This window comes from Caenorhabditis remanei, chromosome X (genome assembly GCF_010183535.1).
Source record: "Caenorhabditis remanei strain PX506 chromosome X, whole genome shotgun sequence".
Classification (NCBI taxonomy): Eukaryota; Metazoa; Nematoda; class Chromadorea; order Rhabditida; family Rhabditidae; genus Caenorhabditis; species Caenorhabditis remanei.
The window spans coordinates 673,271-700,622 of record NC_071333.1 but is presented as its reverse complement, the minus strand read 5'-3'; the positions used below and the strand labels follow the sequence as shown (position 1 = coordinate 700,622).

At 37.3% G+C, this 27,352-nt stretch overlaps 4 protein-coding genes across 4 annotated transcripts; 2 read left to right on the top strand and 2 right to left on the bottom strand.

Moving 5' to 3' along the window:
- Nucleotides 1-299: 299 nt before the first annotated feature.
- On the top strand, nt 300-4,192 carry GCK72_022194 (uncharacterized protein; the record flags this gene model as incomplete). Its single annotated transcript, XM_053734698.1, has 11 exons — nt 300-368; nt 414-491; nt 642-692; nt 845-973; nt 1,031-1,323; nt 1,370-1,519; nt 1,582-1,851; nt 1,989-2,208; nt 2,863-3,021; nt 3,077-3,196; nt 3,998-4,192. The coding sequence occupies 11 exons, from the start codon at nt 300-302 to the stop codon at nt 4,190-4,192; spliced, it is 1,734 nt and encodes a 577-aa protein (XP_053578264.1).
- A 7,453-nt stretch (nt 4,193-11,645) lies between these two features.
- Nucleotides 11,646-16,252, top strand: GCK72_022192 (uncharacterized protein; the record flags this gene model as incomplete). Its single annotated transcript, XM_053734696.1, has 13 exons — nt 11,646-11,753; nt 11,932-11,987; nt 12,034-12,169; nt 12,216-12,319; nt 12,425-12,578; nt 12,630-12,722; nt 13,652-13,719; nt 13,787-13,914; nt 13,960-14,047; nt 14,445-14,568; nt 15,541-15,669; nt 15,996-16,058; nt 16,109-16,252. The coding sequence occupies 13 exons, from the start codon at nt 11,646-11,648 to the stop codon at nt 16,250-16,252; spliced, it is 1,395 nt and encodes a 464-aa protein (XP_053578262.1).
- On the bottom strand, nt 12,822-13,509 carry GCK72_022193 (uncharacterized protein; the record flags this gene model as incomplete). The annotated part of the gene is made up of 3 exons (XM_053734697.1): nt 12,822-12,943; nt 12,995-13,119; nt 13,349-13,509. The coding sequence occupies 3 exons, from the start codon at nt 13,507-13,509 to the stop codon at nt 12,822-12,824; spliced, it is 408 nt and encodes a 135-aa protein (XP_053578263.1).
- Nucleotides 16,253-17,291: 1,039 nt separating the features above from the next.
- On the bottom strand, nt 17,292-26,074 carry GCK72_022191 (uncharacterized protein; the record flags this gene model as incomplete). The annotated part of the gene is made up of 13 exons (XM_053734695.1): nt 17,292-17,340; nt 17,388-17,583; nt 17,635-18,519; nt 18,571-18,858; nt 18,903-19,065; nt 19,120-19,487; nt 19,536-19,692; nt 22,516-22,637; nt 22,739-22,885; nt 23,504-23,638; nt 23,789-23,925; nt 24,089-24,248; nt 26,020-26,074. 13 exons carry the CDS (start codon nt 26,072-26,074, stop codon nt 17,292-17,294), a joined length of 2,862 nt encoding a protein of 953 aa, XP_053578261.1.
- Between the last annotated feature and the right edge of the window lie 1,278 nt (nt 26,075-27,352).

Below are 27,352 nucleotides of genomic sequence, written 5' to 3'. Positions count from 1 at the left end.
TGTTGTTTACCGGCTCAGTAGTCCCAACGGACTGCACCATGGGACAGCTGAATCTATTCTAAAACCAATAATTTTCAAATTTAATTTTGAATGCAATCGTGTAACTTGTTTCTTTGTCATTGTTGCTTAGAATTATGAAATGTTATAAAATTTCAATCAGCATCATTTGAACCTAAATTTTCCTCAGTTCCTCATCTTAACTAACATTCAATTAACAAAAGTCCTATTTTTTCAGCTATGATCATCACGTCCTAATCAGAATATCGTCCGGCTTCTCATCATATCATCGCTCAGCCAGAATGGGTTCAATAAACACAATTTTTCACCGGATACACCGATTTGTCAACGGCGCCACTGGAAACAATGTGGTTAGTTTCCAATTGCTGTACACCCGCAAAACAATTTATTTACAGCGTTTCGTACCAAACACCCCCACCACCAACACAGAGACCCTAACACTCAATCCGAGAGCTGTTCCGACCATCGTTTCTGTAAGTTTTCCTTTATCCACATTTTTTTTTCATTTTCCCAGGTGTTTTTCTTTAATCGTCTTCTCTACAAAGAGAAAAGATCAGCCCATTTTTTCATTTCCGGTTGCAGAAAAAATTCTATAAAAGACATTAAAAATGTGTCACTTTTAGCTATTCGAAGTTCCATCTGTTTCGGAGATGCCTGGTTTCTGCAGCGAAGAGGTATCAAAAATTTTTTCGAATCACCAAACTTTAGTTTTGAAAAAACCTGTGCCTTCTCAGTTGTATAATTTCGCTTTTACTCTCTACTATGCAAAAACTAATGCTTACGCTTTTCACTATGCTCGCATATTTATGTAACAATGTTATTTCAGGATCGTCGGTTTTTGCTCAAAGCATGCAAATTTATGGATCAAGTAGTGAAAAGTTGTCACAGCCCAAGGCTGAATTTGAAGAATTCCCCGCCGTTTATTCTAGATATATTACCGGATACTTACACTCATGTAAGTTATTTCATATTTCTGTCCCGCAAATGAAAAAATACAAAAACTTATTTTCAGTTAATGCTGATATTCACCCAAAACAATGACATTCTTCAAGACAACGAGTACCTGAAGATTTTCTTAGAAAGTTTGATCAACAAGTGCAAAGAGATCATAAAACTCTTCAAGACCTCCTCGATCTACAATGACCAGTCAGAAGAGCGAAGGAAGTTAACGATGATGTCGCTGACTTTCTCACACATGCTGTTTGAGATCAAAGCTATGTTCCCTGAAGGTCTTTACATTGAAGATAGGTTTCGGATGACTAAAAAAGAAGCAGACAGCTTTTGGACTCATCATTTCCTGAAGAAGTAAGTGCTTATCACAATGATTTTGTAATAATTTATGTACTTTCAGAAATATGGTACCTTGGCCAACGTTCTTGTCTGCGTTAGAGAAGTATCATGGTGCTCCGATAGGAAAAATGGAATCAGCGGCGTTGAAAGCTACGATTGATTTGAGCGGAGATGATTACATTTCGAACTTTGAGTTTGATGTTTTCACCAGGTACGGTTATAGTGATACCGACAGTTGTCATGCTTGACCAACGCTTAATAAATACATTCCAGGTTATTCTACCCTTTCAAAACGTTGATCAAGAATTGGCAAACACTGACAACTGCTCATCCAGGATACTGCGCATTTTTGACTTACGACGAAGTCAAAAAACGACTAGAAAAGCTCACAAAGAAACCGGGAAGCTACATCTTCCGGTTATCATGTACTCGGCCTGGTCAATGGGCAATCGGCTACGTGGCACCTGATGGGAAGATATATCAAACAATTCCGCAGAACAAAAGCTTGATTCAAGCACTTCACGAAGGTCATAAAGAAGGATTGTAAGTTTGGTGGTCCATATGACTGTGATTATTTAGTACTGTAGTAGTATGAGGCAGATTATGGCTGAGAGCCTTTCCTTTTTTAACACCATAGAAAATCTAAATCTAAACCATCAAATATATATTCCCTATTTCAGCTATATTTATCCGAATGGTCGTGATCAAGACATCAATCTATCGAAATTAATGGATGTACCACAAGCGGATCGAGTGCAAGTCACCAGTGAGCAGTACGAACTCTATTGTGAAATGGGAACCACATTTGAGCTGTGTAAAATCTGTGATGACAATGAGAAAAATATCAAAATCGAGCCGTGCGGACATTTGTTATGTGCCAAGTGTTTGGCCAACTGGCAGGTGAGGAGTACACTGGTTTTGAGGAAAAAAACATTTCTCATGTGACAATGGAAGCATGATGCAAACGGAACTGGAACTTTGAAATAAATTCTTGATCAACATACATGATATGATTGGGATACCCAAAAAGAAAGTTATTCAGCAAATTTCAAAAGTAAAAAACTATCCAAACGATAGGTGTTAGAGAAAACAGGAAACCACCTACACGATTTTGAAATGATATTTCGCAGTCATATTCGTCAAAAAGTTTCCATCAAATGACACTTAACCCGTGCTGTGTTTTTCGATAATTATTCTTTCTCAGAAATGTATCTTTTACTTGGGTCAAATGATATTTATATTTCTATCTATTGAAAAAAAATTCTGATAAAGTAATAATTCTGACCAAACACAATCCAGATGATGATGTGACATTGGTTCCAGGACATAACAAAAAACATACCACCCAAAGCTGACCAAATTATTTGAATGGTTGTTTCAAAAATCTAATAGTTGGAATAAAATCACATTTATATCAGAAAAAAATTGGAACAAGATTTGGTTTTATAATTTTTTGACTTACCTAATTATAGTTGAGCCCCATTTTAAATATCGGACTTTCAAATTACCATTGAAATAATACAATAACAAAATTAATGAATTAATTTGTTACAGGATTCCGATGGTGGTGGAAACACGTGTCCATTCTGCCGATACGAAATCAAAGGAACAAATCGTGTAATTATCGACCGGTTTAAACCAGCTCCAGGTGAAATAGAGAAAGCTTCCGAGAAAAAGCTGATAACCATAGCTCCTGATATCCCTCCGAGGACGGTGAGTATTTTTGCTCCAAGCGAGTGACCAATGTCCCTTGTCTCAATGTTTCTAGTATGTGTCTCAAAATCAATTACTGCTGCATGAGTCGCACTCCATCCCATCAGTCGATGAATTGCCATTGATACCACCACCATTGCCTCCGAAGACATTGATCCCAACGGATACCTTAAATGTAAGAAGCAGAAATGAATCGGAGTTTAATATTTGTCAACTTCTTGGTGTGGAACGCTCTTACAATGCATGCCTGACCTGTAGAATGTCTGAATTTCTTTTTATCAATCAGGGGAAACACTGTATGAAAAGTGACGGGAAACACTACTTGGAATCAGAAACATAAATATTAGTGAATTTAAGTCAGCTTCAGACGGAAAAATTCAGACATGTTCTCATTAACGAGCCCAAGAAACAAAAGGTAACAAAAATGAAATGTCCTAAACCAAATTGTCTGAATAACTGCTCTCTGAGGTCTAAAGTAAAGTGGTGCACCAAATTTATAAAAACATAAAAACATATTACTTAACAAACTAGAATATTCAAAATGTAGAGTTCCAACCAAATTTCTGTTTGTGTCTATATGTGTCTAAACTAGAAAATTCAAAAGTGATATGTTGTCTTATCTGTTAACGTGGAATTGTTTGTTCAGTGTGTATGGGCTTTTTTTCTTTTTGAGTTCGAATACCAATATACCCATAGTCAACTTTAGACCAACCCTCAAAAAGTGATCAGGTGTAACAGGAGCTCGAGAAAATGTCTTCTTGTTTTGATTACCTTGAATAGAATTCGCTGGAGTTTTACTTGACCTCAAAGCTAATTTGCCTGTTTGTGTGAACAGTTAATTTTTATTCTAGCCTGGGTATTGAAACAATCAATCATTATGCACGCTTTGTCATTAGTCATGCAGCAAATCAAATGTATGCATGTTTGTGTGGAATGATTTCCCTATATCGAAAACCTTTATAATTTTTTTTTGCAGTCGTCTCAAACATCTACTTCATACGTGAACGTCAACGATTTGGAGAACATGCCGACAAATGCGGAATCATCGAATCTCAACCGGCATCGTGCTCCATCCGTACAGGCACCACCACTCCCACCACGTCTCTCGGTCACTGAACATCCCACTCATCCACATGAATATACAAATACAAGCAATCTCATCGATCATTGAGACACCCACACGGTTTTTATGAATGGAGTCCGGAACTTGTCAATTATTGCCGCTGTCTTGCAAAATCCAGTTCATTTTCATTTCGTTTTCTCCCGAACATTTTGTATTGTTTCTTCTTGTCTTTTTTCTCATTTTTTCACACCTCTTATCAATATTCTTCCACAACAACATATTGCCGTCATTAGAACTGGTAACACAACATCATTCTTTGTTAAAATAATGTTTTATCTCGCCTAATTTTCTCTACCAACTGTCTCATCCATCGTTTTTGCTAAGCAATCACATCATATCTTGTTAAATTTTCATGTTATTCTACCATGTTTTACTGAAAACCTTCCCCTTTCTGAGCCTTGCTAGTAGATTTTACGGAGTAACCTTACATTTTTATTTCTGTCCTTTTGTTTTGTCATCGTGTATTTTTATGTGTCAACCGTTTTATAAACACCAAGTTCAAACAGTAGTTTGAATGGGTACGAGTTTGAATAATTCTTATTTTTCAATTTTGAATTCTCAGATTTGGTCATGCAATTTCTGCGAAGACAATCTTCTGAACTTAACAAAGAATTAAAACAATTAATAGTAGAACACTGACCGCTTGTGAGTCTTCGCTTTTCTGATGTTTCAATGTGCAAAAAAAGGTTTGACATTCTTGTTTTCAATTTTCGAATCAACGAGCTAGATCGTTTGTTGCCATACACAAGCTCATTTTCACATAAAAATCCAATCTTCATGGAATAGGACATTATTGAGTCTAAGTCCTTCTCCCTTTTTCATTTCTATATTTCTCTTTTTGATTCTTTTTGATTCCTTTCTGATTTTCTCTTCAAATTTTTTATTTAGAAATGCTCAGCCAATATTGTTACCCGAGTTTTTGATGGAAATGTTAATTAACTTCCAAAATGTACTCAATCAAGGGCCCCACAACAAAAAACCAACTCAACTCGACAAATTAACTGCATTCCTCTAATCCTCTAGCTGTTTTTGAAATAGTGACTGAAAAAATGAAGAAAGACAGAACCTAAAGCAAAAATGGGTTGAATGTTCGGTGGGGTCAGTCAACACACAACACTTTGACGATATTCAAGTTTTTGAGCAAGTTTCTGTTAGTGGTTTATTCAGTAAGAGAAAGCTCATTTATCCTTATTCTCAAGTACCGTCAGGTTTTATTCCCTACAACTGCCCTTGCCTCGTTTTTGCGTGTTCTTGAAAACCTCATCATTTTTTTCCGAAAAGTCTTGTCTCAGAAAGAGAAAAGAAAGAGAAGTTGAGTTTTTTCTCCTACTTCTACCAATTTGAATGTAGCTGTATGTTTATTCTGCTTTTTGATTGTTCTGAATGCTTCGGCATAACGAGTTGTCTACATTCCAGTTCATAGCTCAAAAAAATAGAACAGAAAAGAATCTGACATGATTGATACACGTCTGGTGGTTAGGTTGGGTTGGGTTAAGAGAAAGGGGTAGCAACATTGAATAAGGAAATTGTGTATCAAGTAGATTGACATAATAAATATGATGAGACGTCAGCAAAACTTTTGGGGGGATTTCGAGACAAGAGTGCTCTTTTTTGAGTTAGTCTTACAGATTGTGGAAGATAAACGGATTTTATGGATAGATAATAGGATGCAAACTTTTTTGTTTTATCTGATTCGAACTTTTTGCTCTCAGTTTCAACTATTTTGCAAGCGGATAGAAGTGTAAGTGTCATTTTGAGTTTACTAAATGTTTGATGAGTTTTCATTGTCACTATGAACTTTTCCAATGCTATAAATAATTAGAAATAACATTAGAGATTATAAAACTTTGATTTTTTTCCAGATTGCAGTTATTTTTAAATCCATAGTTTGAAAATGTTAGGATTGTCGGCTCTTTTTAGCGTTTCAACCTTTAGACACCTGTAAACGGTTAGAAGGGAACATTTTGCAAAGTTCATTTCATTTGAATCTTTAAACCGTAAAAAAAGTTGGATTATCTAAATTAGGAAAAAGTTCCAGTAAAACTTTGTTGTACTAAATTATACAAATACAGTTTGTACGCATTCCGATGTCAATTTCTCTGAACTTTATTATATGTATGTTTGCATAACTAGTATTGTTATACTGTGAAGCTTTTGAGCAACTGCTAGTACTTGAAATCAACCTCTCAAATTTCCACAGTAATTACATGCGAACTCACATTTTCCATAATTGCATGTCCCTGGTCTGGTCCAGCAGTATTAAACCGTAATTTTCTTCGTGTAGTGTAGTATTATTTCAGAGAACTTCATTTTCTTTGAACCGGAAGCGATTATATTTTTGAACGCTTTTTTTTTGTTGGTTTCCCCTTTTCTTCAGAAGTAATTTCCGGCATTTTCCAATAATTTTTTCATTCTCAAGTTGAAAAGTTTCAAAATCTCAAAGTTCTCTCTACATCTCTGCAAAACACAACTTCCCAGATTTGGGTTCGTACTCCACTTCTAATGATCATCATGAAAAAAGGGAAGAGCCCACCTTCTTCTCTCTTCCTCTAAGCATGATTCAATTGTTTTCGGAAGAGCGGTGCGGCTCCATGTACATTTTACTCCAGATAAAAACAACACAGAAAAATGGGAGGTTTACTTTTCGGAAATGAAGTAAAAAAGAAACAAAGAAAATCCAAAATGACACTGGAGTGTAAGGAGAAAGCAAAAAAATGACTGAAAAACGGAAGAGAGAGAGAGAAAGAGACGGAGGAAAAAAATAGAACAAAACATAAATAGAAGCTATTCGTCTCACTGAAACGAACGAACTTTCTAATGCTATTCAATCTGAAACGAAAATGACACCTGCGTCCCAAAGAATGTCCCCCCCCCCCCCTATTCTCACCATCTTCTCCCATGGTCTCTCAGTGCCTCCCACTCTTCCAATTCTTTTTTCCGTGACACCTCTTTCTTCGGCTCTCAACTCATTTAAACTTTCCCTACAGTTTATTTTACACCGGTGACGGTGACTTAGTACTTCCCATTTTTTTGGTGTTCTGCATGTTGTTTTGAATTTGAGATATGAATCTACTTAAATATTCAGTGTTTTCAAAAAGCTCATGGATCTCCTGGACCTGAGCCGGGCATGTTTTGTCCTTTTTCTTGTTTTGGACGTTTTTTCTCGTTGATTCATGTTGGAAAGAAAACATTTCCTTATCAAACACAAAGTACCTGCATAATAACCTAGTCAAACTGATAGTTTCTCAGAACTGTGCCGCCCACTCGAATTTTAAGAGAAACTGGGCTTGATACAACTGATTTGAATGAACACACATTAATTTGCTCGTGCTCATCACATTTCCTGTTTTGATCCCTTGATCTAGATAAAATCAAAATTTCAGATGTCTCCGTGAAATTTTGACTTTGCTATCCGATTCTTGTTCCGAAATTAATTTTCCATTGATTTTTTATTAGTAACGTTCAGTTTTCAGCTCATCTCCTGTTTCGTTACTATTTATAGAACATATTTGGTTTCCTTTCGAGAAAACTGCCTCAGAGAATTTGGAAGTATTTTATTTTGTGATTTGCAATAAAAACTATTTTATTACCGAATAAATATTTTATAGCTGTTTTTTTCACAGAAATTCGCTTTTCTCCACCAGGACCACCACTAATTTGAGCAAAAAATGCCCAGTAAAACATTTCTAAACAAAACACAATAATTCTCCGCGTTTTGGTTATTCCCTTCTTAATCTTGTTTTGCTTCATGTAAACACTGCATTTTTGTCAAATCTTCTCTTCCAAAACTATTCCGCCTCTTCTCACATTCAATCAATTTTCAGATCTCAAGTTAGAAATAAGGGTATGCCACAAAATTTTGTGGAACGAGTAGAGCGATTGGCCCTTGCCAATGGACGTCTTCCAGGCAGATCTCTCCTGTTGGACAGAGAACAAGGTAACTTTTTATCCGCCATTTTCTTCATTTTTCTTCTTCTTTTTCTTCTTTTTTCTCTATTTTATTTCTATTCCTATTGCATATATTGCTCTCAGAAAACAAATCAGTGTTGCATTGCCATGCACACGACCCGGCGTCCACAAGTTGGGAAGAAAGACAATAAATAGGTCTCTCCTGTCTCTCTTTTTTCATGTTTCTGTGAAGCAATTTGAGGGGTGACCCGTCAGTTTTTGACTTTCTCTATACACATATATTGTTTTCTTTTTTTTTCAATATCCTTACTCAAAATCATTCAAAAAATCTAGACTTCTGAAAACAGGCCAAAAGTTCGCGCATATATCTCTAATCCGGAAATTGAAAAACCGCTGTTCTTATCATATCTCTCCAAAACAAAGTCTACCGAACACATATTATATAAACGGACTTTTCTGAATACATAGAAGGATAGTTGGTCAAAACTTTTGGACAGGAAGTAGGAGTAGTACCGGGTACCTATAAATTTTAAATTTGTTGGTTTTGCAAGAAGTTTGATTCTTTAAACCCCCTAAATAGGGACAAGAAGACTTTCAAATCCTTGTTCTTTTGATTCAAAAAAAATAGTTGCTGACCAATGATCAATGAATGGGACAGATTACAGTATCCAATAACTATCCATTGATGATGTTCTGATTATAATGTCATGTTGACCAAGGTTGTCTAGGCGTTAGGACAGGTTAATGTGACTCTAATGGTTTCAATAGGTCTGCCGAAATTCAAACATGAAATTTAGTGCAGTAAACCCATAGTGACCTGATTTCGCTTGTTTTGAAATTTTTCTAATCATAAAAGAAGTTCGAATTTTGTAACCCAAGCATCTCAAAAACGTATTTAATTATCTTGACTGTCTTTGATGCATTATTCCCAAGATTCTCAAGAACACATCTTCTCAAAACTTTAAATTTCAACTTTTCACATCTATAAAAACATGTTTGCGCAAAATACGGAACTTCCCGGCAAAAATATCATACATATATTCATTTTTTTGAACACCTGTTCTTATTTTTTCATATTTTGAGAGTGTCTGAAGAAGCGAGGTCTGAAAAAGTAGGAATGTTTGTCTCTTTCTCTAGAACCGTAACAAAAGAAGGTGGCTCACTTTCACTCTTCTTCCCTCACTATTTGTGAAACTTAGCGTTTGTTCTTGAGCTTTTGTAATTATTCGTCTCCCGCCCACACTGTCGATTGAGCGTCTCCTTCTCCTTTCTCTCTTGCTGACGCTCAAAATGTTGATTGATTTTGATTGAGATCAGGCAGTGTGACTTTTTTATTCATATAAGTTCCGTTGGTCCTGTATAAAATGCTGTAATGCTCTCATAAGCTCTGACTAACACTTTATAATCTTCTCTTCCCAGCCAACCCATTCCCCTACCAAAAGTTGCAGAAATATAAGAGATGAGTGAGCACCCAAGCGTTCATCTCCGTATTCATGTTTTTTATTCACTAGAAAAGGATAAACCCGATGATGCTCTCTTTATATAACGAGAAAAACATTATCTATTCATTTTTTCAGCCGGTCGGTCTTCTCCTCCATGCTTGTTCAGTTATCTAATAGGATTTGTGCTATGAACAACAAACTGTTCTGATTGCATTGTTTTATCAAGGCCATATTTTCCTCAGCTTCCCAGTTATACAATGTCTCTTTTGATATTTTTCCGAATTGACCTTTCTTCTCCGCCTGTCGACAATTTTGCGTTGTCCGCGTTCTCCGTCTTAGATTTGTGTTATGGGAAAGCTTTTTGTCGAATGTTTCTATTTGAATCGAAAATCCAATTATTTTTTGTGATTGATAAGAAAGCAAGAAAATATAAAACACATTCCGCTAGCGGTTAGGAACCTTAGTTTTACTTTGAACCTCTTCGCCTCGCAAAAGGTTTTAACTATTTCGCTGTCAGACGATTTAGATTTTTTCGAAAACGAATAGTTTTATAAATTAAAGTATTGCAGAAATGAAGTAATTGTAATGTTAATGAGAAAATATTACAACTAATATTTCTACATACACATCGATTTTCGGTTTCGCTGGCTCGCATGCATTATGCATCTGAACATTTACGCAAAACTGTCAACCGTCTTTTTTAAAATCAAAAATTTGAACTTTTGAACTTCAAGAGACGCCATTTTTAATCCAACTCATAATTTGTTATCTAGTCAATCATCTCAGATTTTCCAAGTCTTGTTATTTGTTTTGCTCCGACCTTGAACTTCCAGAACACATATCTTTACAAATCATATGAGAATCGTCATTTTGTAACTGATTTTCAAAAAACCAAGCAGCATTTCTTGCATCAAGTTGTAAATTCTTCGAAGACAAATAGTAATAGTACCATTGTGTTCTCACACATGATTACTCAGCGCGCTCAGTTTTTGTGTTCTTCTTTTTTTGTTTGGATGCCACCGCTCAAGCCTGAGAAAGTGCCCTCAGGGCAAGTCATATTGTACGGTGTGTGTCCGTTTTTCAGAATCCAACGTTCCTTGCTTTTTTGATTTTCTGTTTTGCTTTTATTAGATGAGAATTATTTTTAGTTTAGTAATTTGAACACTCAAAAGGTTAGATCAAAAAAACTATGTCTTCCAACGTGTTGTGAGTAAGAGAATTAGATGTTACACAAACGAGGAATAACACTGAAACGCGGATTAAGAATAAGATGAAATGATATTCTCATGACCGAATTTTTTTCATTCTGGAATTTATCATACTAACTAATCCTTTTTCACGGTTTTTAACTAGTCGAAAATTTTCTACAGTTTCTAAGCAGTTTATTATAACGACGATATAAATATGAACTTAAACTGTCTCCTTCATAATTTTTCGCTGAAATTTCTTCTCTTTTTCTTATACATCCCTTTTTTACTAATCTCGACCCGAATATGCTACACAAACATTGTGCGCATTTTTCTGAACCAATGTTGTTTTTCCAGCATTATATTCCAGTTTCATTCATTCCGCACACAAAAAATTAAAAGCATTGACATAGACAAAGACACGATGAAAGAAATAAGGAAAAAACAGAAAAAAACCTCTGTCATAGAAAATAGGAGGAAAAAAATTGCCTCTTCTTCTTCTCACTCAAACTCATGAATTGGCACTCAGACTACATCCTTCATTCTTTTCTATCTTAAGAAGGAAGAGAGTGAAAAAAATATATTGGGAAGGAACAGACAAGAATAGCTAGCAGAATTTGGATTTGAATTCAAAACGACCTCTTCTTCACCCAATTATCATTCTTCTTTCATCCTACTCCCATCCTATTCGTGACTGACTGCAAATGTGAAATTTCCCGCTAGTCTCAAGAAATCCGACCCTCTTCACTGCTACTACTCACTTCTACTTTCATTACCCGTCTAGCAATGTCTTCTCCTTCCCCATCGAGAATTGTTAGATTTGACCGCCAAATTATGGTCAGAAAAGAACAACTGTTTGAGGATGAAAACCAAATATTTATTCCTAAGCCTGAAATTGGGAGACGTCGAAAGACAACTGTTGCAATGTCCCCTTCTGTAACTGATATTTTCACAGCGCAACGGATGTTGGACATCGAGGAACCGTTGGTCAAGAACAAAAAGTATCCGTTTTTCAAGACGCCCAGACTTGGAGGGTCAAGAAGAATCCGGAATAGGCTTGTTCAAAAGCAGGTTAGTGGAAAGGTAACGAGATTTCAAGAGTCAAGGGTAGATGTAGTACTATAGGTTGGATTCACCACTATAGAAATGAAAACCATATAGTTCCACTGCATGTCAAGGAAATTGAATTAGGAACATGTTTATAGATTTAACATGGAAAAAGTGCCAGCTCGAAAGGTTTACTTTCCAGGGTCTCTGCAACATCAGTCTCAAAAATGTCCCAAAACAAAGGCGAAAATATTTCTCGTAAGCCAATGTTCCACCATTTTAATTTCTAATTAGTTGTTTTCAGCGACATCTTCACAACGGTCATTGAAATGAAATGGAGGTGGTGCCTTCTTTACTTCTCACTGTCGTTCATGATCAGTTGGTCATTTTTTGCAACCGTCTACTACCTCATCGCCAAACAACATGGAGATATCGAACAGGTTTGATTCGATCTTACTTTGATTTGGTACTAATGGCTGTTTTCAGATTGCGAATGCTACTTGGACACCATGCATTGTCAATGTGCACAACGAACTCAACGCATTTCTCTTCTCATTCACTACTCAAACTACTATTGGATATGGATTCAGGTAAGAGCAAGAGTATCGTAGTAGAATAAGGTATAACATCTGAATTTGAATTTTTGAATGAATTATTGACTTTTTCGGAGGAAAATTATATTTTCCCCGTTTCAGATACCCAACCGACGCCTGCCCGTTAACCATTGTCACTATGTGTTTCCAATTCATGTGGGGTGTCATGACACAAACCCTTATGGCTGGTATTATCTTCTCCAAACTAGCAAGACCGATAAAACGAGCTGCAACACTGATCTTCTCCAAAAACGCGGTATGCTCACTATAAAACGTTGCCAAAATAAAAATGATTTATTATTCACAGGTAATTTGCTTGAGAGATGGAAAGCTTTGTCTTCTATTCCGAGTGGGTGACATGAGAAAGTCCAGTTTGGCAGAGGCACATGTTCGACTTCAGGTACGCGTGGGTTTTTGGTGAAAGTTTTCACAGAAAACGTAATAAGGAAAGAGGTATTTACAAAAATGATTATGGGAGAAGTTATCAAGTCTGATCAGTTTAGATTTTGATATGGGTTCCTTGTGCAGTAGCAAAAAGGACTATTATAGAGCATAGTGTAAAGAAGAGAAATATGACGCATCCTTTGAGTATACCCATTTGCAGCCGTCTGCGGTATTCTTCTGAAGAGTAATAATGGTTATTGAAATTTGATTTTAAACAGGAAAACTCACTCGCTTCAATTTTTCTTCGTATAGCTTGCCGTTTCCAACGTTTTTTCTCTTCTGGAGGAGTCTTTGTGGCGTGGTAGTTCAGTTCAGTAATATCCATTTCACCGAACGTCACTGTTCTTTTTTTTCTGGAAATAAAAATTGGTTACAGTGACTGTTTCAAGAGCTACACTGACTTTTTCAAGAGCTACACTGACAATTTTGCCTGCGACACTGACTATTTCAAGAGCTACACTGACAATTTTGCCAGCTACACTGACAATTTTGCCAGCTACAATGACATTTTTACCAGCTACAGTGACAAATTTACCAGCTACAGTAACCAGTTTGAAATATCAAAAAACTAAATCAACTCACTTTCCGTTTGAATCCATTGGGCTCTTCACTAGCTCTGTTTCACTATGAACATTTGTACTTGATGATTGAGTAGAGAATGACAACTTATGTACAGGAAGAGAATCAAGCGTCAGGGGACTTAGCTGTGCTATCCGAGAAGGAGACATGTTCTGTGGATCCATTCCTGTAAATACTGAGTTTATGTATGAAAAGTGTCAGAGACTGAAGTCTGGAATGAATGACTGATTTCTGAAATTTGAAAGGCGGGAACAAGAAAAAAACGCTGTTCAATTGGTTGTGATGATGAATAAACCTAATTTTCAGATGATCAAGAGATGCGTCACGTATGAAGGAGAGTTGTTACCATTTCATCAATTTGATATGGATGTCGGGTGAGTAATATTTTGAATATGTCTACTAGACATAATTACGTTCAATTGTCACTTTGTTATTTCTCAGATATGATCAAGGATTGGACCGAGTATTCGTCATCTGGCCCATCACTATTTGTCATGAAATAGACGAAAGAAGTCCGCTTTGGGAGATAGGAGCTGATGATTTGAAAAGTGCCAAATTTGAAATAATTGGTAAGAGGGATGAAAATTATCGATCGTCTAAGTCAAAGATTACAGCCATTCTGGAAGGTGTCGTTGAAAGTGTTGGCTCTACCACACAAGCAAGAACCAGTTATCTACCATCGGAAATTCTATGGGGACACAGGTAACGTTTTTTATACTTGGACATGTTAAGAAATTAAAAATTGAAAAAGAATGAATAAAATGATGGGCATGTTCGGGATTTATGCGCCGGCTGAGAACATATAGCAAAAATAAAAATAAGAGAGGAAGAATCGGGAAAAGGTGTCAGAGCTGAGAGGCCGATTTGGTGGGTTTTTGTACGTCACACACGGATAAGTCTTAGTCGATATGAAATCGAAGGTTCTCAAAATAAAATGGTGAATGGACAATTCGAAAAATGACAATAAATGTATTATGTTGTTGATAGAAGAACAAAACATAGTAATACTTGTTTTTCTGTTTTTTTAGCATGCGTTAGAAGAGAACAAAATATTCAACTCTTCAGTGTTTTGGTGAAAAATCTAGAATTTGAATTTCAGATTCGAAAAACTGGTGCATTACAAAAAGGAGAACGGACAGTACAACATCGACTTTGGCAAGTTTCACAATGTGTACTCCGTGAACACACCTACTTGCTCTGCAGCGGAAATTGAACGACTAAGGGTAAGTTAGCATAAGATATATGGTTTTACCAAAAAATTAATTGAGTTTGGAAGAAAAAGTGGAAAGACTAGAAAGAAAAGTACTCATCACAGAAATAACGATATCAGCATGCTCGAGTAGATATGATGGGCGGTAATGTGGTTATTGAACTTTTGGTTTAAAATTTGAAATAAAAACACCAAAGGTTTTGAAATGCCCAAGTGCCCCGTATTTTCCCACAAGAAGAAAGAAAGATTGCCTACGTTTCGATGATGCAAGAGAGAAAGTTGAGAATATAAGCTGTGCTGAACCTAATCCGCATCTTTCTAAGATTACTTTCGTCACTGCTTGATTCATTACAAGCGACTGTGATGTTGACTGCTATAAGGCTATATGTTGTTTCTCTGAATTGCAAAAATTGCAAAAATAGTAATTGAGAAAATAATACTGACGAAGCTGCTGTTATTTGTAGATTCATTCAAATCTATTTTGGAGACTTTATTGGAATCTAACGCTTTTGTTGGAAAACAAAAACAAGAAAATTTTGACGTGATAAACAAATTATAAAAAAAAAATAAAGTAACGCTTCTTTTGTAGCTTTCAGTTTCTAAATTTGGGTTGTGAGGTAACAATGTTTTGCAGACTTCATGCAGACAACGCACTTTTCTAATGAACTACTGCTGCAGTTAGCTTTAAGAACATTTCATTAGGTATATCTGTATATATATAACAGATAACATATCATATATAACATCTCATATATATAACATCTCAGTTTCAGATAATAAGGGTTACTGCTAACCATATACATTCCGAATTTTGTTCGAGGACGAGATTTGCTTGACAAATATAGGTAGCCTTGGTATTTAGAATTCAGTCATGGGTGCAAATTTTCTTGGTTGAGCAACGTTGGCATTTCACCCATTTTTAAATAAAGTTTACACTGAAAACTAAGAAAACTCCTCTAAGTATCAGACTTGTTTCTGATTTCAGTCCGAGGGAACATTCAACGAGTCGGAATACCAAATGTACCCACCATCAGACAACAAGCTCAACCTTCTTGACAATGATGAAATGTCCCCTGTCCGTGACTCAATGGACCTCTCCAACCAGGTACCACAGGTAACTCAAAGCTGCTGGAAAGAAGCTTGCTACGGAATTTTGTTCAGTTCGTTTATGCGCTTTCTAGAAGAAAATGATTTTGAAGTATCCGACAAACACACGATTGCATGAATTTCACTATGCTGTTGATTTCAAATCCTTGATTACGTGGTATATTTGGAAAGGCGTAATATTCTGTTAGACTCGGATAATCTCTCCAAAAAAATTCTGTCACGGGCAATATTTCAGGAACGCATTGAACGTGAGCCGTCTGTCTCAACAAGCATGCTTTTCACAGCTTTGAGCATGATTTTTCCCAGAACAATAATGTAATGAGTTTCTTGCAGATTCAAATTCTTCGACGAGATAGTGATGAAGACCCAGATGCAGGCGAAGAAAGTATGGAATTGGTAAGCTTTCTAGGTTTAAAACGGGTTTTTCAAAACTCTTAAATTTCCAGGTTGACCTCGGAATCCACCATAAATGCTCAATCCGTTCCCAGTCACCTATCATCAACTCGACCGCACATCTCCTTCAGCCAATGCACAAGAATTCATGCTCTGTTCGAAGAGGCATGTTAGCTCCACCTGCTTCTCACTCTTAGATGCTGTGTTGATTATTTTTCACTGTTATTTTTTTCTAAAACTTCTGGTACGGGTCTCGGGTGTCATCAAATACTGGAGGGATACAGTAAAACTTCTCCAAATTTGTTAATTCGTAGCTTTCCAATTCAGTAGCATTCCATATTCATTTGATGCTACCAGTCCTGCACCAGAGTTGTTGGTTCCCTTATTTTATTTTACACTTCACTATCATAGAGCATGTCACAACTATCATTTACCAGCTTTTCAATATTTTCTATTTCTATTGTTCGGTGTTTCACTTTTCATATTTCTGCATGTAATCTTTTCTGACTGTTGTTTTTCTTTCTATAAATGACCACTTTTTGTTGTGATGTGTAAGTGTTTTCCTCTTTTTTCAATCATAATGCCATTTGAATCCGAAAATTCCAGGATCATCAACACTAAACGTCAGTCTTCATGGATAATCTCCGACTCTTGAACAAATGTTGAAATCTGTGATTGATCAACGCATTTTTCTTTCTCAATGGATTTTTGTTTGTATTTTACCGCGGGTTTATATTTATTTTTGAAGATTACTTCGAGAAATTATTCAATAACATAAAAATGTGATAAATGCACAATGACAAAGAAAAGAAAATTGATTCGGGATGAGAATTAAGTATAGAAAAACAGACCCGACCTCCCTAATTGATCAAAATGGATAGTGAAAACATGGAAGGTGTAAGGAAAATCAAAATTTGAAAGAAATATAGAGAAAAAAAGGACCAGAGTTAATTGATGAAGCAATATTGAAGAATCTTAAAACAGACGAAAGCAATGTTGAAAACAACCGAGAAGTGAATGGATCTCAATTTATTATAGTATAGTACATACGATGTGATTACACGGTTGTAGTGAGCGGGTGCATGAACCTGAAAAAACCATTTTTGAGTTAGGTTCAACGTTGTTATCGGGGATTACAGTTCAAAAACCACCAAGTTTACTGTAACACTTCACTCACCAAAAAAATAAAACGCACAGATTGACACAAAATAAACGTATGAATGTTTCACGATCACTTTACCTAGCACCACTTGAATCGAGTAGTCTGTTACTTTCCGGTCCGCCTCTGAAAGTTATTTTTGAAATTACAACCGGAGTTAAATTTCGACAAACCTTCCGGACTCCAAGTCTCTTTGCTTGGCTCCATTATTCTTTCCGCAAAGATTCAAGCAGATACATGAAATGAGTCCACATCTGTTTGTGACATAACATCCAAAATCAACAATAACGAGCAAGAAGAGAACTCCAATGGCGGCAGCGATGAAGACTTTAGTAGAATCCATTCCTTCGTCATATTTTGTTGGGGAATCTGAATTAGATGTATTTTTTATTAAAACCTATGAGTATGACTTCAACTCACCATCAGTTTGATGCTCAAATTCAGCTGGTTCTCCTTGTCCAATAGCATTCTCTGCAGAAATCGCGATTTTGTAGTATGAGTGTGGTTTGATGTTTGTCAATTGCAATTGGTTTTCGGTGGCATCAACTTCCAACACAACAGGGCTACCATGAGCCACCATTTCTGCGTCACCTCTCTCAACAGAGGTACTTGGATCAGTTGGAAGAATTTCTGCGGAGTCTCTGGTCTCAAGAGTTGCATCATCATTTTCGTGGGGTTCAAGTTTAATGGATTCGGAGGATTCAGTTTTTGTTTCGGAACTGTTGTCGCCTTCTTCATCGTTATCGTTCTCGCTAGTGGTCGTCTCGACGTCGTTCTCATCATCGTTATCAGAGTTTTCCTCAGCCTCTTGTGATGCTGATTTTTCGCTGCTGGCAGCTTTCTCCTCTTCGTCCGTCTTCACCTTCATCTCTTGAATAGTGATCTTGTACTTCAACAGTGGACTTCCATGGCTATTTGGAGTATCCCATGAAACAATACAGTAATCCGAGCACTTCATTGTAACACTTCCTGGTGACTGTGGTGCCCATGGATCCGTAGTTTCGAAACTGATCTCGTCAGTGTACTCACTGCGTCCTGCTTCATTGACAGCACGAGCCTTAATGACATATTGAGTGTTGGATGCCAAGTCTGGGATTGTGATGTCCTCTTCGAATGGCACGGAAACAGTTTGTGCGTCACTCCAGTTATAGTCTGACTCCATTTCTTCAAACTTGGCAATCAATATATCAAGCGTTTGGGGTTTGCTCTCTTTCTTCTCGTAGACATCAGAATCGAACGAGCATTTTCCATAGTTCGGGTAGATCATTTTCTTGCAGTCCATTCCTGCTGGAGTTGGTGGAGATACTAAAACAAAAAGTTTGATTTCAATTTCTGATCTCAAGTTAATATACTTACCAACTTTAATAACTTCAATCTGTTTCTCAAGTTGGCCAACTCCATTGTCTGCTTTGCAAGTATACACTCCATAGTTATCACTGCCATCAAAATTTTCCAAGGTGAGTTTAGTGGAAGAGGTCTGGGTGTCAATTTGAATAGAAGCTCCGTTAGCCTCAACCTCCTTTCCGTCTTTGTACCAATGCCATTTCGGACTTGGAACAGCAGACACATCACAGTAAATGGAGACAGTATTACCATCATAAGAACGGACATGCGGTCCAGTGTAGTGACGGAGGGTTGGTGGATCTGAACAAAAAAGTAAGTAAAATCGCTTTTCAAATTTTGCTTACGGATGATTCCAACTTGAGTGACTTTGTTGGTGGTACCAGCGTCATTTGAAACAGCGCAAGTGTAATCAGCTGCGTCCTCAAGTGCGATGTTCTTGATAGAAAGGATCAACTTGTTGTCCTCGGCTCGCACGGATATTCTCTCGGAGTTGACGTCATCGGCAAACTGAAAAACACCAGTTTATTTTGAATATAAAATTCCCGGATATTTTGTACTCACTCTCTTCCATTTCGTCGACTCTTCCTTTTCATCTTCATCTTCTCCATCTTGGTCTCCATGGTCATGATGAGAAGTTTCGTCCTCTTCATTAGAGTTATCAACATTTTCAGCAGATTTCAGTTCCAATTCATCACTAGCAGTGCCGGTCTCCTCTTGAGAAGCAGAATTTACAGTGGTTGTGGATTCTTCAGAGTTTTGCTCCATCTCAATTTCTTCGGAGTTTGCATGCACTTTTTTCACTGAAAATTCGCGTGATCCAGTGGTGAATTTGGCGGTGACTTGTCCTTCTCCATGATAGCTACACACAAGTTCCACGTCTTCTCCCTCCTTGACCACATGCTCGTGTTTCAAGTCAACCTTTGGTTTTACTGAAATTACTTTCATAGATGTAATGAAATTTTAGATGATTGGCTTACAGAAAACGGCCAAATCGAAGCCACGCTCGTTAGTTCCAACGGTGTTGTTAGCAATGCACTTGTAAGTTCCTGCATCTTCAGAGTTGAGAGATTCAATGATAAGGAGACCTTCCTCGACACTGTGTTTGTCAGAACGGGCAATTGGAACTTCGTCATCCTGAAATCAACAATGTTTTACCCAATAGATTCCCCATTTGTCTACAGATTTCCAACCACATAGTAATAAAACAAAATGCTCGAAACATGAAACGTTTTTCCCGAGTAACTCAATACGTTTCCTTTATACTTTTTCCATTTCCCCCCTCCCAACCAATTTCATTTTCTCCCCCTTCTTTGTCGTTTTTCTCTCAATCATAATAAGTGTCCTTTTGGGTATTGACAGCTCTTGGTTGAAGAAGAGGATACCTGACTGAGCATGAATAAAAGATGAGCATTTTGTTATTCTCAATATGAGATTGAAGGGATGAGGAGGGGGAAGACGAGGCCGATTAAGTTTTGCTCTATACGTCTTTCTACCATTGTTCATGACAACAATGAACTGCACATCTGCGGGTTTATTGTTAGGTAGGTAAGGCACCTTATTTTCGCGCACGCTACTAGTCGTATTGGAGTGATTGAATAGTAGTTGTATGTTTCTAATGAATGAAAAGTAGTTTCACAAAAAAGTTGTTTTTGTGTTTTGTAGTCAGAAGACAAAGTGGACTGGTTTTTCCAAATTTCAGTTTTTTGTCAATATTTCCGAAAAATCTTAGAAATCAAAGAAGTTAGGAAATTCTCAAAAAAATCGCTTTAAGTAAAATTGTCAGTCACAAACATTGAGTGAATTCAGCTTCTAAATTGACTAGCTCTCAGCAAGTCTATTAAAACTCTTTTACCTTCTTTCTGAAACATCACCAAAATAATAAAAGTAAGGTTTATAGTTTTGCTGAGTTTCGTAAGGAAGTCCTGCGACATGAAAGGTGGAGAGTAGCGAAGAAAAGAGAACAAATCAAAAGGAATGTAAGTGAGCAGAAGCAAGAATGGGCCGAGAAGCAGGCTTACGCCAAACTTCAAAGAATGCGGGAGCTGAAAAAACTCAAGAAACGCCGGAAAGATCAGAGGAAGAAGGTGATGAAAATCAGACGCCAAACATGGATAGCTTTTCGTATCTTCGTTATTATCTTTCGTAGTGAAATCGTGACTCTGGACACACTGGATATCGAGTTTAAGAACTATAAGCATGCTAATTCATCTCCAATCTCCCTCGAAAAAACGTTCGTTCCAAGAAATAAGAAAAAGAAAAAGTTGCATTTGTGCTACGAATATAGGAAATTGGAACACGGCTAAATTGAACTGATACATATTTTTGTCTATCACGTACCCTTGCGGACGTAAATAAATAAATCACCAAAATAATAAAAGTAAGGTTTATAGTTTTTCATTTTTGAATATTCCATTTCCATTTTCTGTTATTTATCCCTTTACTATTTATCCAATAATTTTGCAACCCAAGATCTAGTGACCTTGTTAGTGGGGATCATCATTCTCCTCACCTCATGCTGAGATAATAATCGGTTTATTACTGAGTCAGACTCCTCTTTCTATCCACCTCACGAAATGACCTTTTGCGTGATACCTCATGCATATGCTAACTTTCACGCCGGTGTGTTTATCTTTATTATTCATGACCCCTATCAATATACATCCTCATCAATGATTTACCGCAAGTGACTTGGCAAGTGACAAGGGTGGGAGAACTGAACTGGACGGCGACTGAGAAAGTGAAAGGAGTGGGAAAATTGAACAGGTGTTTCTGTCTGGTTCAGATCATATTTGAAATTGTGTTATATTTAGGTGTCTCAAACATGTAGAAGCTACAGTATTCTGAATTCAACTGGAAAAATGTTTCACCCCTCCCTCACAAAACATAATTTTGAGAACAAGAAAATTGAAATACACTTTTCCTCTTCACTTTTTTCTTTCACTTCTTTGCAAATTGAATAAAAGTTGGGTAAGAAACTGAGGAAAGTTCCCTGGAGAATATTCTGCCTTCTTCATTTTCCATTTTCACTACATAACTCGCCATGTCCGGACGTGTCTAACTAACTTCTTTTCTTTATGGGTTCTATGAGTTCCCGTCTGCAGTTAACTCTCTCTCAATTGTTTTCCTGTTTCTAATTACGTTGTAGTTAGAGTGCGCAAGTTTCCCCCCTTGTCTTTTCTTTTTCTCCTTTTTTACTTCTTGCCTCCCCCCTCACTTTTGGTTTTTGATACTTCCCGACACCTCGAACAAAAGGGTCGGAGAGAACAGTCAAGGTGACATGACATCCAATTTTTTTGGGTGTGTTACTAAGAGTGCCGAGAACAGAACAAAAGCCTTGAAGTCAGCAGAAGCAAAACGGCTTTCGGATAGTACTAGTAAAACGATTGTGTGCAGAGAAAGAGTCTGACCCTTGTTTGCTTTTCTCTACTCTTTTCTCTCATCAGAAATACCCCCCAAAAATTTTTACCGAAAGAAAGATGTCGAAAGACAGATAGCCGCCCGAGCAGAAAATGACAGGTGCAAGAAGGGGGAAGTGGAGAAAGTTTTGGAGGTGATGATTTCGTAATCTACAGAAAACTTTGATAGACGAAGTTGATCAGGGAAACTGAACAAGTGACCAGCGACAACCAACAAGAATAATGCAGTCAGACTTCCAAGAATCAGAGAACCCCTATGCTTTCAAAATCTGGTAGAAATTCGGAAAATTCACTCTTTTATAAGAATAAAAGGCCGCAATTATATCACACCCATCCATAAAATTATTTTTTGTTATTATAATAACAGATCCCCCACACCATATGTGGAAGATCAAAACGCGCTTTTCGGATAGGGGCTAATCCCATTATGGCATATTGAGAGCACCTCCTCAAAAAGAGGTTGCCGCTCTCAGTTTCAAATTACTAATTGATAAACATTGCGACAGGTGGTTGGCCTATCCTCCCAATCCAAATTGTATACCTCAAAAAACCACTTATAGGTGGGTTTTGGTTTTCCGACAGCACCGCATTTGAGCTCAATTGTATGCCCCTCGATGCCTCGATTTTCATTTGGCACGTCGAATACAGTAATTGTAGGGCGCGCTGAAATATAATTAATGTGTGAAAAGCGGGACAGAAGAAAACTGAGATGAAGATTATATCGGAGACATATTGAGAATTCATATTTTCCCACACTAACTTACCATAGCCAGTCACGTTCACTGACAGCGTTTCGAAGGAAGAGTACTGGGCAGCATTACAATTGTAGACTCCATCATCAATTTTAGCAGTGAAGTGTGGAATGTATAGGATTTGGTTGTTCTCGGAGAATTCGTAGCCTCTTTGGGATGCTGAAAACATTTACAAGTTTTTAGTTTACAATTTTCAGTGAACACATAATTCGACATCCCCTCACTATATTGTTTGACCTGTTTCAAATTTTGTGACTTCTCAACTCAATAAGCCTTCTCCCTCCAATTCACACGCGCAACAGGTTGTCCAGATGGCGGGATTTATATTTTCTTAGCCTCCTCTTTCATAGTATCTTTCTTGATGAGTGAACCCCTCTTTTCAACAAAAGGCTTAGAATATGCTAAGCGCCACTTGACCTGCCAAAAACGCGTTTTCCTTCAATGGATTCAATTGCACAATCTAATTATTTCTTGCACTGTTTTATATTTTGCCGACACGCATACATCGGGATCAGCTTAAGGATCACTAGAGGAAATTCATTGTTTCTATATATCTTCAAGGAACAAACCCCGTCATTATCATCTACATCTACATTTATTTGAATGTGATGGTGATGTACCCCTCTTTTTATTGTATGGACCATTGTGGACTGCGTGAAAGGGAAAGGAAGATAGTGTGATCAGATGGTGAGATTCGGTGACAGTCGAGTGACATATATGCGCAAATTGCGCAATTCGGTGCCAAAAAGGTCATACTAGGCATGTGGCTAAACTCACTCTCGTCCAGGGTGACACCGTTGAATTGCCAGAAAACCTCGAGTTGATCGTCCCCTTCGACTTCACACACAATCTCGGCACGTGTCCCTTCCTCTGGATGTTGCTCCTCTTGGATGTTAAGGAATTTTGGTGGATCTGGAATACATAATAGTGTTGTTTGGTTTTCCAGGGCTCGAATTTCAGGAAACTTGGTTTCGAATAACAGCTGCATAATAGAAAAACACCTATTTTCTATTTCGAGTTATGTTTTCAGTCTTCTACTGATTTCCAGATCATCTGACTCACCGACGAAACTGATTTCAGCCGAGACTTCCTGAGTTTCCCCATGAATTTCTGTTTTGCAGGTGTATTTTCCGCCATCCGAGATTTTTGGCCGATTTATCATCAACTGATTGCTGTAGGTTCTTTCGATGGTCATCGTACTGCAAACAATTCATCATTGACAATATTACGTCATGAATAGAATGAAAAGAGGGGAGATGAATATGTGTGCTGATACAAATGCAAATTCTAATTGTAATGGATGACCATATGGCCCCCCACCCAATGAATGATGAATTACTTTCTTATTTCTTCACTTCTCACCTTCCAAAGCGTGGAATCAGTTTGCCGTCTCGGTACCATTCGATTTTGGCGTCACTTGCCGCTCCATCAAAATCCTTGACTTTGCAAACGGCAAGGAAATTGTCACCGGACCGTCTGTTCTGGAGTCTCTCTTCTGTCGGGCTCAGAGTCAAGGTCCATCCTGAAATTTGTGGAAAATAGAAAATATAATCGGTTTCATAACTGTATATCTCTTTTTTTTAATCTATTTTTTCCAATAACTTTCTGGCAGGAACGGAAGAGGAGCAAGTACTGTTTGTTATTGAGATTTGTGAACATTGCAAACAGACAAAAAGAGAAACATCACACAATGTCATTGACACATTTGCTTCGAGTTGAGCTAACAAGTGCTACATATTTGCCATTGGGAAAACAAGGTGGCTAGCTTGAAAAACAAAAGGGAGATTTGGGAGTAGAAAAAAATCTCAGGTGGTTCTAGGAAACGTGAGGGCACTTGGAAACTGAACTCTATCAAAAAAAGAAAACACTCTCAAAAAACGAAAAAACTTCTTTAACTTTTTCTGAGCCATCGTAATCACTAACCAAATATCTTTCTAGGTCAAGGATTCATTAATATTTGTTTCAAATCCCTAAAATTTGAATTTCTTTCTTGCTCCTCAATTATTATGCATGACCCTTGACATTTTGTGTTTCCAATTTCTCCCTTTTTCTCCTGTACTACTGTTTCTGTGTTAAGAACCCTGCGGTGAAATAGCTATGATGTGGCGGAAAAGCGCAAGCTTCGAATAACATGTATATTTGCGCCTATTAGCGGTACTCTGTGTCTCAATGAGTTCGGATTAGATGTGAAACATGTTCTCTCTTCTCTCACACAACTTATTCATCCTCATTTTTCTGCCTTCTACTGTCTGCTTCTCCTAATCTTCTACTGTCTGCTTCTCCTAAACGAGCCAATCATCAAATGGTCGCGCCGTCGTCTATTTTCGAGTGCTGCCGTTTTGTTTGGTAAGTTGTGTGATCCATCCGCGCTCTGCACTTTCTACGAACACAGTCTCTCTCTCTATGCTGCCCCCACTTTTCAACCTACTTATTTACCTATAGCTAATAAGCAACTTCTTATCGGAGGCGGTTTACTTAGTCATCCCTTTTCCTCTCTTTTCTCCTCTTTCACCGATTTTGCCCTGCTTTCTACCGATTTCGATCACTTTTGAAATGTTTGAAATAACGTTCAAACACAAGTATTACATATAATCATAGGCATTCGGTTTCTGACGTTGCCTTCACACTATCAACTGGCCAGAAAACAAAAAAGGCAGCCGCGAATAACTTTGTTTCTTTCTAAGCAGATTGAGCGAGAGCAAAAAGCAGAGAAAAAAGAGGGCGCATGACACACGAGAGATACATTCAAGGTTATTATGTAAATATGTGTGTCGGCGCCAAAAGTCTCTGCCTAAGATTTTTTCCGCCGAAATAAGAAATAGAATATTTTCTACTCGAGTTCACCTAAAGGAGAAAGCGCGATCATGAAGAAAATCTGGAGGAGGAGAGGGGGAAAGTTACATTTCAGGTCAGCTACCCCGAGGGAGATGGAAAAAGGATTCGAACTCTTTCAAATTCTACTCTCTTCTTCATTTTTCTATAAAAAAGAGAAGAAAAAAAGAGAATTGAGGAGAGTTCGCAGCGGAGAATTAGTGGGTGGATTTTGAGGAATTATGTTGAAAGGAAAAAAAGAAAATGTGGTATTGAGAAAGACCAAAACAAAAGTATAGGTTGTTTTGCTTCTAAAGTTTCAAAAGTTTCAAAGAAACACAGAACTGAGCGTCTGGGGAAGCTATATCAAATTAATTAAAGACAAAACTGGATTTTGAAAATCTTTTCTGCAGGAAAAAATGATAAAAAATGTTTTTCAAAACTTCAATAAACAAGAAAATAAAAATTAAATCCATACTTACCTGATATTTCTGGTAATCCAGTGACCAGTAATAATAACCACAGAATCCGTGTCATTCTCTCCTGTGCAATGCTTTTGGCTTGTCTTCTCGCTTCTAACTGAATGCACCCTCTTTCCCTGTCTACTCCTTGCCTGGCCTGCAAGCCACGCCCCCAATTTTCGCGCACTATCTCTTGTCGACACACTATTTCATTTTCCACGGTGAGGGCTGCACAGTCGGGATGAGACTCCGCCCATCGAGGTATCCAATAGATTTTTGACTTAATATGATAATTTAGATACATGGGGATGTGGTATGCAAATTCGGTTGTTGTTGATGTGTTGGCAACCGGTGAAAACACAGAAATCGGAGAGTTTATTTACAAAACACACATTGGGAAGGATTGTGGATAACAAAATCGTGGGTTTATGAGTAGAAATTGGGAATTGACAACACGAAAAGTTTCTGTAAAAGAAGAAAAGTAGAAAATAATCAAAAACGTGGGAAATCTTAACCGATTTCATGGTTTGGTAGTGTGTTGCTAGGTAAAAACCGCCGAGAATGAGTAAGATTATTTTTTCAGATTTTGAAGTAGGGTTGCTCAATGATCCAAAACAAAAAGGTCTGGAAATTAGTTGGAATCAGTTTGAAAAAGAAAACCCATTCTAGGGTCCCAAAAATCGTTCTGCGGGATGACAACGAACTTTGGTTAAAACTTGAGAAACGTCACTTTTTGTTTGAAAGGAAGCTGTTTTTTTTCGGAGCAATCTTCGAATTTGGCCACATTTGCAAGTATCTCTCTTCTAATCGCTCCGTTGTATCTCTCCCTCCGACAGAAAAGTTCCTCGTGTTTGGATGTGATGAATGCCTCAAAAACTACGGCATTCAAGAACGCTATTTTCCCTTCCAGATCATCTGAAAACAAAATTTGATGAATTATAATAAACTCCTCTCCACATCTCACTCATTTTATATACAACTCACTGAACTAAAGGAGTGCAAACACATGCTCTTGGAGCATAACTTTAGAGGGTCCGACCGGACAAATATATTGTTTATAACCAATAGAATTCTCAGGGGGATATCAAGCGCAAATTCTTCTTTTTTCTCCATCTTCTTCTCACTAAAAGCCTCTTCTCTTCAAAAAATAGAAGAAAAAAGGGGGAGGGAAGATAGAGAGAACAAGAAAACAAATGACAGGCGGATTATGAATCTCAATGAAATCCCAGAAGAGGAAGAAGAACATAATCGTTTTTTCTCGTATTTTCAAATATTCTTCAGTTTTTCAAATAACCACTTTCCCCCCAACTTCACTCTTTTCATAGGTAAATATGGGTATGCTAACAGAAAATTC